General features: G+C 41.4%; 1 protein-coding gene and 1 pseudogene across 1 annotated transcript in view; one reads left to right on the top strand and one right to left on the bottom strand.

Moving 5' to 3' along the window:
* The window catches only part of UTP20 (UTP20 small subunit processome component), an 84,931-nt gene that overhangs the window by 63,438 nt on the left and 3,905 nt on the right, over window positions 1-17,588 (bottom strand). The window contains exons 2-15 of the mRNA XM_065561380.1: window positions 17,326-17,406; window positions 16,553-16,619; window positions 16,139-16,271; window positions 12,541-12,729; window positions 12,308-12,389; window positions 10,159-10,296; window positions 9,501-9,656; window positions 8,518-8,664; window positions 7,909-8,043; window positions 6,740-6,817; window positions 5,179-5,357; window positions 3,298-3,453; window positions 2,671-2,759; window positions 490-595 (exon numbers count right to left, since the gene is read on the bottom strand). Coding sequence (XP_065417452.1) covers window positions 490-595; window positions 2,671-2,759; window positions 3,298-3,453; window positions 5,179-5,357; window positions 6,740-6,817; window positions 7,909-8,043; window positions 8,518-8,664; window positions 9,501-9,656; window positions 10,159-10,296; window positions 12,308-12,389; window positions 12,541-12,729; window positions 16,139-16,271; window positions 16,553-16,619; window positions 17,326-17,406 — 1,736 coding nt within the window. The remainder of the gene's footprint in view (window positions 1-489; window positions 596-2,670; window positions 2,760-3,297; window positions 3,454-5,178; window positions 5,358-6,739; window positions 6,818-7,908; window positions 8,044-8,517; window positions 8,665-9,500; window positions 9,657-10,158; window positions 10,297-12,307; window positions 12,390-12,540; window positions 12,730-16,138; window positions 16,272-16,552; window positions 16,620-17,325; window positions 17,407-17,588) is intronic.
* On the top strand, window positions 1,794-1,896 carry LOC135981009 (small nucleolar RNA U3; annotated as a pseudogene).

Here is a 17,588-nt window from a genome sequence, read left to right as displayed (position 1 = left end):
ATGTCTAAAATCAATATCTAATGGGGGAATGGAATCCTCCTAATTCTGTAGGAGAATCCTCTAGACCACAACAAGAATTAAAATGTGATATTTATGTTTAGCCGAGACTATTTTCACTTTACTTTTTTTTTGTAAGTAAAACAAAATACAAGATTCCTGGCTGCAATCCCGCAAGATAAAACCAGCATTGTTGCATTCACACATTCAACAGCAACAAAAGTTAATCTGCAGTTTTCACACAATTCAAAGGAGCAGATTGTTATTATGGAGACAGGGCTATAAAGCGTACGCCATACAGTACAGAGAGCTGGCAGTGCCTGACAACATCCCTACCCCGGATGGCTAAAAACCTGAAGAAACATGCTGGTGTAAGACAACAGGAAACAAACAAAGCAAGCATGTTTGTTTTGCTTAGTAGCCTTTAAATAAAGGCAAAGTTCTCTCTTCACTACATTAAGTGGAACACCAGAGAGTCAAGAGTTCACTTACGTCACCAAGTTCTTCACACGTTCCACAGGTAACAAATGGAGAATTTCAGAAGATTCTGCTAAACTAAGTAGCGTGCTCACAGCTTGACAGGCCACAAACAAGCTTCCTAGGGACAGAGGGAATGGGAACAAACTGTAGTTATTCATTCACATTGAATTCCTGTTTGTAAAGTGCTTTGGGATCCTCAAATGAGAGGTGCCACAGAGGTGTACAGGATTATAATGTAATTTCACATGCTATAGAAATAAAAATGTCATTTGTGGGCTAACTGCAGCAATTCAACATTTATCACCACCGACGATGAAAGTTTAGAGTAGAATTCTCCTCTGATCATCATGGCAGATCTCCATCTTGAAACGCTGCTGTCCCTGAACATGCAGAATGCTCAGTTCGTGTCTATGTGAAGTCTGGGCACACGGGGAGAGCACAGTACTGACAAACTCTGCTGTGTGGGTCTCAGAGAATTTTGCTCAACAAATGGTGCTTGGGAAACCAGAAAGAGCTGTCAAATGCATTACTGAAAGGAAAGGGGGGCAGAAGGGGGACATGATAAATTGCACAAGCATCCATATATCCTTAACACCTTGGAAATGCAGGGTGGGATTTGCAAACCCATCTACATGATTCAGAGGCTCAATTTCCATTAAACATTTATGGGACCAGGCTTTCATTTACCCAAGATAACTCTGAAAGTAGTTTCCTTTCTGCGCCCCTTCTTTAGCGTTAGAGAGTTTCTCTACCTCTCGCAGGTCCACTCCCATCACAATCAACACCAAACTGCAGCCAAAATCCTCTCAGCCAAGAATGGGGAAGCGCTGTTCCTGCCAATGCCACTCCTAAATTGGCCACAGGGTTCACTCCCTTCCTTCTTCCCTTACAGAAGAGTCACTGTCCCAATGCCAGGGACATCAAGGGAGACTTACAATGGCACAAAGGACAGTTAAACACCCAACTCTCACTGAAAATGAATGGGAGTTGAGGAATCTCTGTCTCCCACATTTTGATTTGCTTTGATTCCCCAGCTACTTGGGGATTCTTTCTTACCATTAGTGTGTGTAGGGAATTCCCTGCTGAAATAAATGGGAAGCTCTCCATTTAAAACCAGAAACTGATGGCAGAACCAGGCTTTACATATCCATTTAGAAAGTTGGTTGTTCCCCCCCCCCTTAAATTACAATAGATTAAAACAGCTGGATGCCACATAGAAAAAAAAGAGGTTAGGAAGGACAGGGGCTGTTCCTGACACAGACTAAGCAATATTAGAGAAGAAAAGCAGAATGTAGTATACTACTTTGGATATTTCTAAGACTGTACTTTCAGGGATCATTTCTACAGTTTGTAATTAGAGAAGTGTAGCCGAAAGTGTCTGACCTTACTACTTTGGCTATTTCTATGCAGATTGATAGTAATTATAATGGATTTAATAACCAATAAGAATTCCTACCTCTTATATAGTCCTTTTCATCCATAGACCTCAAAGCCCTTTTCTAAGGGAAGTTTGGATACTTTTTCACACTTCTCTAAGAAGCTGAATTTTTTAAGCCACTCGGTGTTATAATTTTGATGCATACTCCCAATTAAATCATAAAATTCCTCTGGGCAATGGTTATAGAAAGAGCTACCAATTTGTTAATATGTGAAGCTGTACATGTAGGCAAGCTATTTAGTTTTAGAATTACTGCCAAGACCCAGGATGTCGAGAGGAAAATTCCAGACCTGGAGCCAAAGATTGTGAACAATGCAGTCAAAGAACACATGTAAAAATGTATCACTATCTTTTTGCTATAAGCTTGACTTTGATAACCCAGCTTGGTTTAGTTTTCATTTCTTTTACTCCCCTTTCCTTTTCTTCACAATCTCTCTCTCAAATTCTATCTTTCTAAACTTCTCAGTCAGTCAGATTTTGAGTCTATACTTTTGTGGGCTTCTTGTCCAATTACGTATCCCTGGCATGACATTTACTTCACCATTCCATTATTACTATAGATGGCGTTTGGTATATTATTTCCTGCATGTTATTTTTTCCATCTTGCCTTTTATGTTTCATTGTGCTGCTTATTAAATCAGGATACAATGCAGTTATTATTCATTGTTATGTCTTGTGTCACTAGTATAATTGCAGAGTTATGTCTTTTTATGTGCCAGTAAAAAGTTAATGAACAAGAGATGACTGTAACTGACCTTTGCGGAGCCTTCCTCTGTCAATACCCAGGAAGAGAGATTCTATAAAACTTGTAACTGGTAGCAGGATTTTTTCTTTGTCTATTGGTCTGCCAAAAATAAAGGTACAAATGTTTACTTCTTTGTTAAAGTCAGACACTCGATAACATTGGGTTCTCTCTCATATTTCTCTTATGTTAAATATAGATTTCAAACAAACTGATTATTAGTAAACTATTTTGCTAAGTCAATTTCACAACCTAAATCATATCATCAATGATTACGTTCTAAGCCTTTCTTCAACAAAATGTCATTGCATTGACTGAGCATGCTCTCCTCCTAGGGACTGAAACAACAAAATTCTAAGGGCTCCGTTTCATGCCAGCAAATGTGACCTTCGGAACAGGAAAGCAGGAAACCTGCATTTTGTTACCAACTCTGCCACAGACCTGCTGGGCAACCATGGGCAAGTCTCATCATGGCTCTGTGCCTCAGTTTCCCCATCTGTACAATGGGGGTAACAATACTTTCCTTTTCCTTTGCAAACGCTCTGAATGGAGAGCGATATGTGAAAAACATCAGACATGAGCTACGTAGCATTACTATTCAGACACAAGACAACAGTAACAGAATGGTTAGCATCCTCACCTAACATGCGGAAGTACAACAAGGGCAGCCCAGGGGTGTGAAAGATCAATAACGTCTTCATTTTCTGGTAAGTGGATTAGAGACAGAATATGATCCAACACTGGCATTTGTTTCCTTTCTCCATTTCTCTTACTCATTTTCTGTCTTGTATTGGATCTAAAAATAAAATCAAGCTTAATCAGTAACCTAGTTTAACAACAGCAGTTGAACCTTTCCTTCCTATGACATTTAAAATTAAGTTGGCTCCTTTTAAGAAAAGGCTAAGCTTCACATTGACTTGGATAGTACACTTTTTGATGGGATCTTCACTATTTCCCCGGCACAAAGTACCACGCAGTCATTTCTAATGTGGAAGGCAGAAAATGCTCCATAAAAGGTTACATCTCAGCATTCAGCGGTCCAGCAGAATCTGTTCCTGTACTGTAAACATTGTTATTCCATTGATTTTCAAGTATAAAAGAATGGTGTCTTTCTTGATGCTGCTCTGTGTTCATTAAAGGGATTCCTCCACATTTCCAACACCGCTGTCAGACCTGCTCTACACCAAGTGGTTCTCAAGCAAACTGATGCAGCTCCTGGAAAATAAACCAACTTTCCTCCAAAACAACTGCATATACATCTGAATTTGCAATCAGCTACAAATCAATCTAATGCCCAAGATGAAGTTAGTCATAAGGAAAGTTTTCCTTTTGATACCTAAGGGCCCTGCCATTTGCCCCGATTGGAGAGCAGTATGTAGCTGTGTTATCCCAGGTGCAGAGCTAGGACTCAACTGACTACCTCCTCCTTGCTCCATGGGGAGTATGTGACTGCAGCAGCCTGTTTTCTGGTGCAAATTACTTCCCCTATGTTGCTGACTCAGCTGTACTGGTAAGTGCATTGGGACAGGGAGACTGAGGGCCCTTGGTTCTTCCCACTCCCCACCAATCTGCACCAGACAAGGAAGTAGTTTGTGACCCAGTGGGTGGTGCTCTCCTCTTGCCCCCTCTTTGATCATCCGTGATGTGGGTAGCCTGTGCAGGGGAGTGTACTCATAACTGAATCCTTAATAATCACAAAGGCCAATGGAGAAAGAGTTCACTATTACTGTAGAGAAGAATAAATGTTTATGAAATTTCAGGGAAATGAAGCTTGGGGGGTGTAGAAGGGGAATAATTCCCTCCGCTCTCCACAGGTAAAAATCAGCACTCCCCTGCAGATTTATTATGAGAAATGATGAATTGTACAAAAATAGCTCCTGATTGGGAAAATCCTGCTTACACTTGGATACCATCTAAATGGAAATGTGATTAAAACAAAAATAGACTGTAGGAGCACGTGGAATTCATCCCAGCAGAATATTTATTTTGACTGCTGCTGCTGTTCCTTCCTAATCATTTTTGGGTATTTATATTGCAGTGCCACCCAGACATCCAAATCGGGATGGGGGCCCGCCTGTGCTGAACAAAATGTTTAGGAAGACATGGTCTCTAAACCCAAAAAGCTTAAAGACTAAAAGACTATGTGACATATGAAAGACAAGCTGAGGAGAGAGAGATACAATCAGATACAATTTGATTTGCTTCTTCCTGTTCTCTTGCCCTTGATGTCCATATTCTCAGGAGCAAAGAATGCTAGGAAGCAAAAGTATTTCTATGTTGTTTTGAGATGAGACAAAATCCTATACAAGGGACAAATATTCACCCCTTCTGTGACCGAAACACAGCAAGTATTTAAATGCCAAGCTCTGCAGAGATTATTCCAAGTCCTCAAAGAAAAAGTGAACACTAGGTGAAGTGGCAATTCTGACGCCATCGTCAGTCTGCTTAGCAACGCTACGTTCCAAACCTTTCGAAAGAGAGCTCTGAGGTAACAGTGTCTGTGGAGCGTGAGGAGACTTACCCTATCGGTGGTTCTGTAAAAACAAGGGGATATTTTTCAAAAGCCATTGAGCCAACAGTGGGAGGTTCTGCTTTCTCCAGAATGAGTTTAGCCAAAATTGCCATGGCCTCATCCCTAGCTAGAACGTCTTCTTCAGAGAAGCAGTCCTCAATGTACTCTAGAAAGCACGGAAGAAAATGCTGAAAGGAAAAAGAAATCGAGATTTAACATGCCTCTCCAATTCTGACCAAGCAAATCAGGGATCCAAGACACTGGTGCCAGGGAAGCCAAGCTCTTTGGGGTGAGCTGTTGCAGTACTGAGGTTTCCTCCAGTCCTGATGCATCAGATCACCAAGACATGAGGCATCAGTACCAGGGAGCCCTTGAGGAGCCAGTGATTTGACACAAAGACCCTGGCCTATCCCAACTCCAGGCTCCCGACAGAGCTCAGGATCCCCAAGCACAGCCCCTCATAGCATGCAGAGAACCTACTTCCCTCAACTCCATGCCTTTCCTCAGAGCCCTGGGCCATCATGCTCAGGTCCCACCCACCAGACATCCCTGGTTCTCCATTTCAGCCTTCGCCACCCCCCCACAGAAATTCATCTCTCCCCCCCACTTCCATACAAATCCCAACCCCACATCTTCACATTTGTTCCCTCTCCCCACTTTCCTTCCATCAACACAGAGATCTGCTGCCCCCTTCACTGCTTCTGCATCATGGTATCAGAGACCAGATCTCAGCTGAGGAAGCTGGCCAGCAGCTTTTGGAGGAGATGTGACTCGTTACGGTAGGAACCCTCTTTTATCCTTCCCATTTACTGTCTTTTACACATTCAAAAGGGGGACTGGCTCAAACCGAGAGCCTCTCTGTACACTCCTTGCAATTTTCCCATCTCTCTCTGGGCTGTGCTATGGGTGTAAAAAGGATCTGGGAAGAGGTGAGAGAGACACCCTGAAATCCCCAGACTACTGATACCTTCATTGAGACACAACCCCTGTTAACCAATCTACCATGAAAAGGTCACTAATACCAGAGACAAGATATTGGCGAGCGTGTGTTGGGGGGTAGGGATTGAAGGTGTGCAGCCACAATGGTCGTTCAGCCCCTGTCAGATGCAAAGCTGCAACACAAAACTAACTACAGACCACTGACATCTCCTTGACTCCTGGACAATGTCTGCCCCTTCAGTAACCCAGCAGGAATCCCCTGAGCTGTGTTATGTGGGAGTTCAAATTAGATAACTACAATGGTCCCTTCTGACTCTTAAAAATCTATGAAATTGTAAAGAAAAGACATTTTTTGCATTGCCATTTTCATTCTTCTGATATTGACTAACAGCCCCTTTCACTCCCATCAGGTCACATTAAGACACAGAAGATGGATAGTTCAAATATATGTCAAATAAAAATCACTCATCGTAGGAAATAGATATATTATGAATTTGCCAAGTGTAATGGCATTTCTATGGTCAGCACTCAAAACAACTCTCCATCAGACTCATTTTCCCCACCTAGAAACACAATTCCTCCATTGCTCATCTGACTATAAAATAAATAAATGAATGAAAACTTCACCTACCTGCTCAAACTGGTTCATTGAAAACACTGTTTGGGAGAAATCCAAAAGGAGGCACCTTTCAAACCCACTTCCAAATGCCTGTCAAGTGCAAATAAAGGGTTAGGAGGGGCATATAAGCAACAAGAGCTTTATTTGTTCATGAAGGGAATCAAGACATATGAGCTATGTTCTTTCAGTGCACACCGTGTTTCCTTAGTGCTAAAAGGAGTTACATATAAATACCGACCCCCTTCCTGACCCTGAAAACACTTACACACGTAGGTAACTCCAATGTACATGAGTAGCCCCATTGAGTTTAATGGGATTACTCAAGTAGATAAGCAGAGAATTAATACTACTAAGCCAGAGATCAACACTAAAGACCAGACAGAATTAATAACTCCTCCAGCCTTATTTAATTATTGTGAAAACATTTTTTGGTTTCATCCTTTGCAAGAAATACAAGAGATGTACCTCCATTGCTTAGTTTAGCTCTGCAAATCTATTTTTCCTACAGCACTAGTTGCCCATATTAATTATATTATAAATATGTTCAGTAACACATGAAAACTGAAATGTCCAAAATAAATACTACCATCCCACATACACCTCAATCAACAGAACAGATTAAAAATAAGCAAACACTAGCAAAGCACATTGTGTTTGGGTCCAGCAGCAGCAGCAAGGGTGTTAAAATAGACCTGTAACCTGCTTTAGAAAATACTGCCAGGCTTGCCAAAGGGCCTGATAAAAAGGTCCCGGAGGTCAAGAGGCAGCACAGTCTACTGGACAGTCACTAGACTTGCAGTCAGGGGACCTGGGCTCTAATCTCAGCTCTACCACTGACCTGCTGTACAACCTTGGGCAAATCACTTCACTTCCATTTCCTTTCCCGCTCCTTGTCTGCTTAGACAGGGACTGATGCTCAGAGTGTGTTTGTACAGGGCCTGGCATAATGGGACTTCTAAGGCACGACTGTCATACAAATAAACAAACAGACTTGGGCTTTGGATCAGCCCCTAAATTCACCATATGCTGAGGCAGGGATTGGCTTGTACTTTGTCTGCACAAAAAGGAGGAGAGTAGCCCTGAGTAACACATTTCCTAGAACAGAAGTGCGGTGTGTGGCAATCCACTCATTCAAAAGAGACTGATCCGTGGTTCTTCTGTTGCAAAATGAACTGCATTACCTTCTCAATGGTTTCCTTGGTCACAGCATCTGGCAGGAAAACATTCTCAGCAAGCAGCAAAACAGAAATAGTTTTAAGCAGGGTCTTACAGCAAGGCGCTGAGAGATCAGGTGTTTGTAACATTTTTGCTAACGTCTGAGGAAAGAGAGAGAGAGAGAGAAAGGCAAGGTCACATGCAGCGCAGGACAATGACTCATCCCAGCCATGCCAGAGGGGATGAGGACCCCCATGGAAATGCTCTTTCACAGCTGCTCAGGCTGCTGCCTTCTCCACAGCAGCACAGTTCCTTCAGGAATCATACCCTCACATGGTCCCCAGCAGCAATTGTCCATGACCACTTCTCCTCCTCTCCTGCTCTCAGCGGAGGATTCATTTAGAGAAGGACACCCATAAGATCACGATGACAGAGTGATCATTATATTTCACAGGGGAATTCCCATAGATTTGCTGGGGTGGCTCCTAAAGGTTGCCAAACTGACTTTCCCCGACCCAACTTCTAGACCTCAGCACACACCCACAACCAGAGAAAACAGGTGAGCACACTGCAGATGCTCTGGTTTCCCACCCTCCACCTGTGTGCACAGTAGCCAAAAGGATGGTCTGACCCACCTTACAAACTGCTTCAGGTTGAGGGATTTTGGACCCATTTGCATGTTCTGCTAGAATCAAATACACTTGCAATATCTTTTCAATCTGTTCTGAGCTTTCGCAACAGTTGGCCTTCGTTATTTTCTCCTGCAATTCTAACAGTGATTCCTGCAAGAGACAGTTTCACATGAATGATCAGATCCTGTCATGGATTACGCTAAGCTGAAGCAATTCTGGTAACTGCACGTTCCACTGGCCTGATAAACCATTGCCAGCTTTCTTATTCTGATCCAACAAATTAACCCTTCCAGGAAAGGAAAAAATGTAGCCAAATGGTTCCAATAATGAACATCTCACATCTCTTGGATGGAAAAACAAATGTCTTGCAAGGTGAAGTGCTCCTTCACAGAAGGCTAACAGATTGCATAGCAAAAAACAGGAGAAGAAACAAATACTTTGTGCTTAGCTTTACGTGAACACTTGGAGCCAGATTCTGACCACAACTGATCTCAGTAACTCCACTGACTCCTGTGGTGAAATCATGGTCCTATTGAAGTCCATGTTTTGCAATTGATTTCAGTGGGGCCATGACTTCACCCCTGTTGTATACTAGTGCGAGATCAGAATCTAGTCCAGGGAATGCAAAAGAACTAATTACATAAAACAACTCCTAATAGCAGAAGGCGAAGAATTGCTATTATACTGGCCTGGGTGGGAAGAGAGGATGAGAAGGATTTTCACTGGCAGCTAAAACCATGGCAGGAAAGCAGTGGTTACCTTCCCCAAATCCCACCCCAAACTGCACAGCATAACTACACCAGTTCAACAACCATCAGGGCCTCTGTCCTGATGAAAGGCCAGGCTTTCCTCCTTAGTGCGACATTTATTTTAATATTCCCACTGCAGAAAAAACACACACTACACACCTTTCCTTTAACACACACAAAATGTTATTCTTGGGGGGAGATCATCTTTTTTTCAGCTTCTTGGCAATGAAAACTTACCTCCAAACATTTGAAAAGAACCTCAAAATGCTCCTTGTAGATATGCACTGCAGCCGATTTTACCATATGTTTGAAAGCTTCTCCAACAATAATCCATGGGAGTTTAGCTTCAATCTCGGTAATGGGCCCCAGTTTTAGCAGAATGAACTTTATAGCCTGTGGAAGGAAAAGGCCAGTTGTGTCTTCATGCTTAGAAAAGAGACCAAAAAATTCTAAAACCCTTTAGCTTTAGAATTTTTTTTAAAAAATGACAATGTGATGCTTTTAAAAAATATTATGGGGATTTCAATCCCCTATAAAATTATCTTTTTTTGCCCCGTACTGAAGTTAATATTTAAAACCAAAATTGTTTTATAGCCTCTAAATAAATCCACAGAAATACAGGTTATCACCCAACGCAATAATTTCGAAACACATAAATATTGCTCAGGAATTACTAAAAGCAAAAAGCTTGAAAAGCCACCTTTAAAGAGATATCATTACATGTATTACCTTACAATAAACAGCACAATTTACATCCAAAATCCACTGAAGCAAACAGAAAGACACCGATTGCCTTCAAGGAGTGCGATATCAGGCTCTATTATAGCGATGTCCTGTATTAGGAACTTTAAAACTTTGTCATTCTCCACTTGGTTTATATGCTCAGGCTATTTACCTTCTCTGCACAGGAGTGAAACATGTTCCGAACCCCCTTGCACATCTCAAAGAGTAATTGTCCCACGCCTTCTACTTTTTCTGGGTGCTCCCCCAGGTCAAGAAACATTAAATTGAAGAGTGCATTTTTATCAGAAACCTACAAAACAAAATCCAGAGAGAAAAAGTAATCATCCCTTCAAACCTATCAAATGGAAAGAAATCATTCAATGACTCCAGACAGTGCCATCTTACTCCTCTACTCCACCCTCCAACAATTCAAACTTGTTCTCTCTACAGTAACGTATGTCAATAGAATGGAAAGGAAGAGTGAGATCCTCAGCTGGTGTCGCTCCAAGTGGTTTCACTAACAATGCCCATTCAGCTCAATGGGACGTAAGCACATGCTGAAGAACAAGGATGGGATTACTCACATGCTTAACGTTAAGTACATGCTAAGTGCTTTGCTGAACTGGGACCATAATGAGATGTCACACTGAATAAGGGGTAGTAACCTAGTCACTGGAACACTAAGGACTGTACTAGGGTCTAAGAAAAGGACTGGCCCATTTTAAGTCAGAATTCAGTAATTAAGTACTCTGATGCTGCAAACAGATGGGAGAACGCGGCTTGAATTTCTGCCCAAGATTTTCAAAATCCTCAGCTTTTGGGTGCCCAACCTGTGGCTCCTTAAAGGGGCCTGAACTGTAGGGATTAGGGATCAGCACTTTCTGAAAATCAGACTCCATTAAGGTATCTCAGGTTGGAGGTCCAAAATTCAAGGCAGCCAAATTCACCAGTCACTTTAGAGAACCTGGCTTCTGCACATATTGGCTTAATCAACACCAAATGGCTATACATTCCATTTCCTACTCCACCAAAATGATTGCAGTTTAGTGTTGATTAATTTGGCTAGAAAAATTATGTACTCAGATTTTCTGCGCTCAAATGAAGATGCACAAGAAATTGTAAACAATGCAGCAAAAAGTCTCAAACCATTATTTCAAAAATGCATTGACCCAATGTGAAGTATAAAAACTAAGGGCCCAATCCAGCCAGGTCCAACAGAGCTCCTTTCTCCTTATCAGGGATTCTGTAGAAATATTGGAAAGATGACCATGAGTACTTCAGTTTCATTGCTCTTAAAAAAACCCCACATCCATAGTACATATATAGTCAGGGCCCGATCCTGTGAGGTGATGAACACATTCTGTTCCGGCTGTTCTACATATAAAGTCTCCTATAAAACCTTTGTCACTGCATAATCCAAACCAAACCCCTCAAAATGGACAGAATGCTAGTTTGTGTTTTGTTAGCTCCTTTATTCTCTAAAGCAGTGGTTCCCAAACTTTAACAACCTGTGAACCCCTTTCACTAAAATGTCAAGTCTCACAAACTCCCTCCTAAAAATGAGTATTTCCAGGGATTTTCTCCTTTACCTGAGTATAAATTATAAAAGCAGTGATCTTGGAAATATAAAATTTGTTTTTATGACATGCTTATTACACACTATTATTAATTATTTATCATTACAATATTTTTATTACATTATGAAAACAGCAACACTCTTCCAAGATCTCACTTTCGTAACTTGCATCACTTTGAATAAGCCTGTTATAAGACAAGGCTCCTATTTTTCATCAAGAAGTATCAGATGTGAAACAGCATGAAGGTATTTAAGAGGACAACTCAAAGAGTTCCTCCTACACAAGCATTCAGGTCTTGAGCAGTCCAGGCAAACAACACACATTACAACAAAGCTTAAACTTGTTCTTCGTAATAATTTTTAAAACAATACTAGCTGCCTATTTAATTTTAAAAACAGCAGAAAATATCCACCTCCCTGTCAATTTCTTATAAGGAGTCTTGAAGTTGAAAGCTCCTCAGTGTGATAGATATGCTTGCTTTGATCTGCTTAGCTCTTGGAAGTCAAGGGGCTCCGGGCTGCTGGGCCCATGCTGCCCAGGGTCCCTAGGGACAGCTCTGTCCGCCATTAGGGAACTTTTTCCTGAGAACCCCCTGTAATATTTTGCGAACCCCAGTTTGGGAACTACTGCTCTAGAGGGCACCCACTGTCATTACACATTACAACTTTGTTCAGTATTGGTTAGCTTGAAGCCAAGGGCCCCGGTGGAAAGTTGTTAAAGTCATGTTAGTAACACATCACCTACCTTCCTCATTAGAAAGGTGAAGCTTTCTGCGGCAAAGTTTCTGATGTGTGGTTTGTTGTGTGCCAACAAGGTACTGTATAAACTACAAATACAACAGGCAATTAAAACCATTCAACTCACACTCATCCAGACTCATCAATAATTACTTTGTTAAAAAGACAATTAATTCTGAAGAGTAAGAGAGGCATTTATATTAAAATATAATCTAGTGACTGCAGACCAATAAAGCTTACCTATATATATTGGCCATATCCTTCACCATCAGTCTCCACAGGTATTTGTAAAGGTAGGAAAGAGCGGTAAAAGCCCATTCTAGCAGCTCTGTGTCTTGGGTATCCAATAACATGGTAATGGTCAGAAAAAAGTCTTGAAAGTGAGGGTAGAAGTCTGTCTGGAGATCTCGAGCCAGCTGTACCACTAGGCTAGATTTCAGACAAAAAATGTCAATGTTCGTATGTTTAAAATGCCAAATACCTAAATAAACTATAGCTCACTGCCTGATTGTGCAACTACACTGCAAATTAAAATGGCTCTAGTGGGTGTACAGTATGCAGATTCATTGGACATAAAGCTGTCACTGTCTCTTATGTGAACACCACACATGATGTTACCTTGGATGAAAGGGGTTTTTGAACTGAAAACAAACCAACCAAACCACCTCAAATAATTTTATGTTTAGGTAACATTAAGAGTGAGACTCAAAACCAAGAGTAGCCATGAACACATCAATGACACGATATGAGCTCACACCAACATGTTTCTTGGGTTGTGGTAAAGATTTGTTTGGTTATATTCTAGGAGTATTTTTAGAAGTAAACCTTAGAATTAGAATGCTATTACACTAGTCTACAATTTTTGAGAAGTTGTCTGCTTCAGAGATAAAATGTGCTATTTATTATGTATTTTGATGTGCTGAATTCAAATATGACAATTAAAACAACTGATTGGCTACTGTTTCTAAGATATTTAAGTTTTTACATTTTATGTCTACGTATATGGTGTAGATAGTAGAGTTTTAATCATAAATTGTAAACCTAGGTCTTTTCATGCGTTCATGGTTGCTTTACATGATAATATTTCACCTGTCCTGTTTATGTAACATTTTAAAAATCAGCAAAAGGGTTATATCAATAAAATGTATTATGAAACAAAAGGCAAAAAACTATTATGTACATAGTTTAGTCCTATTCAGGGTCTACTCGGCGCTTCTTGGCTTGTCTCTTGTATTCATTAAATGGAGCATCTCTTGTCACTGTCCAGCAATAGTCTGCAAGCATTGATGGGCTCCATTTGCCCTGATAGCATTTCTCCATTGGTGCAATGTCCTGGTGAAATCCCATGCTGTGCTTGTTGCTCACTGCTCCGCAGTTCGGTGGAAAAAAATCTAGAGGAGAGTGCAAAAAATGTATCTTTAGTGACATGCTGCAACCAAGGCTTTTGTATGCCTTGAGGAGGTTTTCCACCAACAACCTGTAGTTGTCTGCCTTGTTGTTTCCGAGAAAATTTATTGCCACTAACTGGAAGGCTTTCCATGCCGTCTTTTCCTTGCCACGCAGTGCATGGTCAAATGCATCATCTCGAAGAAGTTCACGAATCTGAGGACCAACAAAGACACCTTCCTTTATCTTAGCTTCACTTAACCTTGGAAATTTTCCACGGAGGTACTTGAAAGATGCTTGTGTTTTGTCAATGGCCTTGACAAAGTTCTTCATCAGACCCAGCTTGATGTGTAAGGGTGGTAACAAAATCTTCCTTGATTCAACAAGTGGTGGATGCTGAACACTTTTCCTCCCAGGCTCCAATGACTGTCGGAGTGCCAATCTTTCTTGATGTAGTGGGAATCTCTTGCACGACTGTCCCATTCGCAGAGAAAACAGCAGTACTTTGTGTACCCAGTCTGCAGACCAAGCAAGAGAGCAACAACCTTCAAATTGCCACAAAGCTGCCACTGATGTTGGTCATAGTTTATGCACCTCAAAAGTTGTTTCCAGTTGGTCATGCAGTCCATAGGAAGGAAACCTATGACAACATGAATTGATGGCAAAACAGTGCCATTATGCAGTAAAACAGCTTTAAGACTCATCTTCGATGAATCAATGAACAGTCTCCACTCATCTGGATCGTGAACGATGTTGAGGGCTGCCATCACACCATCGATGTTGTTGCAGGCTCCATGAAGAAGAATGGGACAAGATCCTTTTGACGGTCACGGAACATGGAAACCCTAACATCACCTGCCAGGAGATTCCACTGCTGTAGTCTGGAGCCCAACAGCTCTGCCTTACTCTTGGGTAGTTCCAAATCCCTGACACGGTCATTCAGTTCACCTTGTGTTATGAAGTGTGGTTCAGAGGAGGAGGATGGGAGAAAATGTGGGTCCTGTGACATTGATGGTTCAGGACCAGAAGTTTCTTCCTCTTCCTCGTCTGACTCAAGTGAGAATGATTCTGGTGCATCAGGAACCAGCAGTCCTTCTCCGTGGGGTACTGGGCGTATAGCTGATGGAATGTTTGGATAATGCACAGTCCACTTTTTCTTCTTTGACACACCTTTCCCAACTGGAGGCACCATGCAGAAGTAACAATTGCTGGTATGATCTGTTGGCTCTCTCCAAATCATTGGCACTGCAAAAGGCATAGATTTCCTTTTCCTGTTCAACCACTGGCGAAGATTTGTTACACAAGTGTTGCTGCGTATGTGTGGGGCCCACCTCTTGTCCTGATCTCCAATTTTGCAGCCAAAATAAAGGTGATAGGCTTTCTTAACCATAGTGGTTATACTGCGCTTTTATGATGCAAAAGTCACTTCACCACAAACATAGCAGAAGTTATCTGCACTGTTCACACAAGTACGAGGCATCTCTGCTCACTTTGGCTAAACAGAAATGTGTCCCTTTGCAAAATCAAACACTGACAAATAAGAGAGCACGACACTGTATGATTTCTAGAGCTGATATAGGGCAATTTGTTCAGCAGAGTGATGTAAGCTTCGTTATGATTGCATCATCCATGACTTCGAGGAATAACATGATGCAATTCATATCAGGTATGATGCAATACCAGCTTCAGATTGCATCATTCATTGTTTTGCCTAAAAAGCAAGTACTGTCCAATCCCAGTCATAGATTTATTCATAGATCCAGTCAAGATGTATTTTAGTCATTTCTGGTTTAAACTGAGATCCCTTCCCTTTATAACTCACTTATCCTCTGCCATTCCCAAGTCCAGGGTCGCATATCTGACCCAATAGCATATCCTGAAAACTAGAGCCAATCAACAATTTTAAGCATCATTTTCGTTCTCAGTGACCCCAGAATTAGTAAAGTTTGACTACATTTATTTCAGAAGCATTTTGGCTGTAGAGCACTGTTATAAAAGACCCAGAAATATCACTGGTATGGCTCTCTCTCAGGGCACTTACCCGCAGAGCGATTAATCCAGCGGTGGTCGATTTATCGCGTCTAGTGAAGACGCGATAAATCGACCGCTGAGCGCTCTCCCGTTGACTCCGGTACTCCACCAGAGTGAGAAGTGTAGGCAGAGTCGATGGGGGAGCGTCAGCAGTCCACCTACCGCAGTGAAGACACCGCAGTAAGTAACTCTGAGTACATCGACTTCAGCTACGCTATTTTCGTAACTGAAGTTGCGTAATTTAGACCGACTTAGCTTGCTTCCCCCCCCAGCGTAGCCCAGGCCTCAGTAACATGCGTTCAGTGCAATTCTTTCTTCAGTGACAACAAGGACACATACACAATGTTTTTGACGTGATTTACACACTTTTCACCCTACATTGACACAAACGCACTGAGTTTATTTTACAGTGTGTACTTACTCCAAAAGGGGCTGATACGCAAGACTGTTTTTGACTTGCAGATGAGTCTTCAAGCTCTGCACTATGGCATCTTGATAATACACCAACTGGTTGAATGACTGGCATTTGCCAGCCACTTCTTTGTAGAATTTCACTGTTCAAAAAACAAAGGAACACATAAGAACTGTGTCCCAGTTATTGGTAAACATAAAGGACTTTCAAGAGAACAACAGCTCCTCTACAGCCCAATCCAAAACCCACTGAAGTTGATGGAAAGACTCCCAGTGATTTCAATGAGCTTTGAATCAGGACCCTCATCCCCCTGCGTCAGGATGGTATTCTAGGTAAACAAATTCCACCTTGTAAAGCTTGACCTCATTATGCAAGCCCCAAATTGTGCAAATGAATTATAAACTATTTACTATAACGAGATACCAAAGTGCTGTGTGAGGTTCAGTTCTCTCCATTTCTGCAGTCCTTCATAAAAATAGGTTTCAACCTCCTGTCAGAAATAAAGATCATGCATTAGCCAAACAGCCCTAAATAAAAACTATTCTTTCAATGTAAAGATTAGATAGAAGGCTCAATAGATGAAGTACAATCAAATGCCTCATGCCACGCCTCAATTTAAAGAAATGCTGATAACTTCACTTTAAAACAGCTTGAGTTACTGAAACACATTTAATGCTTAAAACATATGGCCAGATAATGCGAAGTGCAAAGCCATATAAGCTCCTGAATGTTTTGTTATCAGACAGTATCTTTAAAAAGTAACACTACTGATATGTGCAAAACATACTTCGAGATTTTACTGCAATTTCACAATGTATTAACTAATTAAATCCATGATCCCGCACAGACTTACATAGGTGCTTACATGTAAACACTGGGAGTTAGTCCCATTAAAATCAATGGGGCTATACGCTGTGCATAAAGTTAAGCATGTGTGTATGGCTTTGCAGGATCGGGACCTCACTTGATCCATTGTTTTTCTTTCCTTACAAACAAATCTGACCACTGACTTTCAATGAGACTTAGGCTCCTAAATCTTAAGTCACTTTTGAAAATGGGACTTAGCTGTCTAAATGGAGCAATGCCTAAATAACTTTAGAAAAATCTGAACCTTGGTGAATATACATTTCTAAAGTGCTCTGAGATCCTTGGTCGAAAGATGTTATAGAATTGCCAAATTATTATATTCTTCTCACCTCAGCGTAGCTCCCAGTCCTGTCAATCCGATGAATAATATCGATATTAACATTGCCTAAGCGTTCAGAGAAGGTGAGAAACTGTAAAAACAAAAACTAAAGTCAAATGTTTCCTTTGCTGTTTATTTCAGAATTATTCCTTTTAAATGAGACTCAGGCCTTGGCTACACTGGCGCTGTACAGCGCTGCAACTTGCTGCGCTCAGGGGTGTGAAAACGCCCCCCAGAGCGCAACAGTGTAATCAGTGCCTGCAGCGCTGCAAG

The sequence above is a fragment of the Chrysemys picta genome, chromosome 1 (assembly GCF_011386835.1).
Source record: "Chrysemys picta bellii isolate R12L10 chromosome 1, ASM1138683v2, whole genome shotgun sequence".
Lineage (NCBI taxonomy): Eukaryota > Metazoa > Chordata > Testudines > Emydidae > Chrysemys > Chrysemys picta.
The sequence above is the reverse complement of the archived record's forward strand: the minus strand, read 5'-3'. Positions and strand labels throughout refer to the sequence as shown.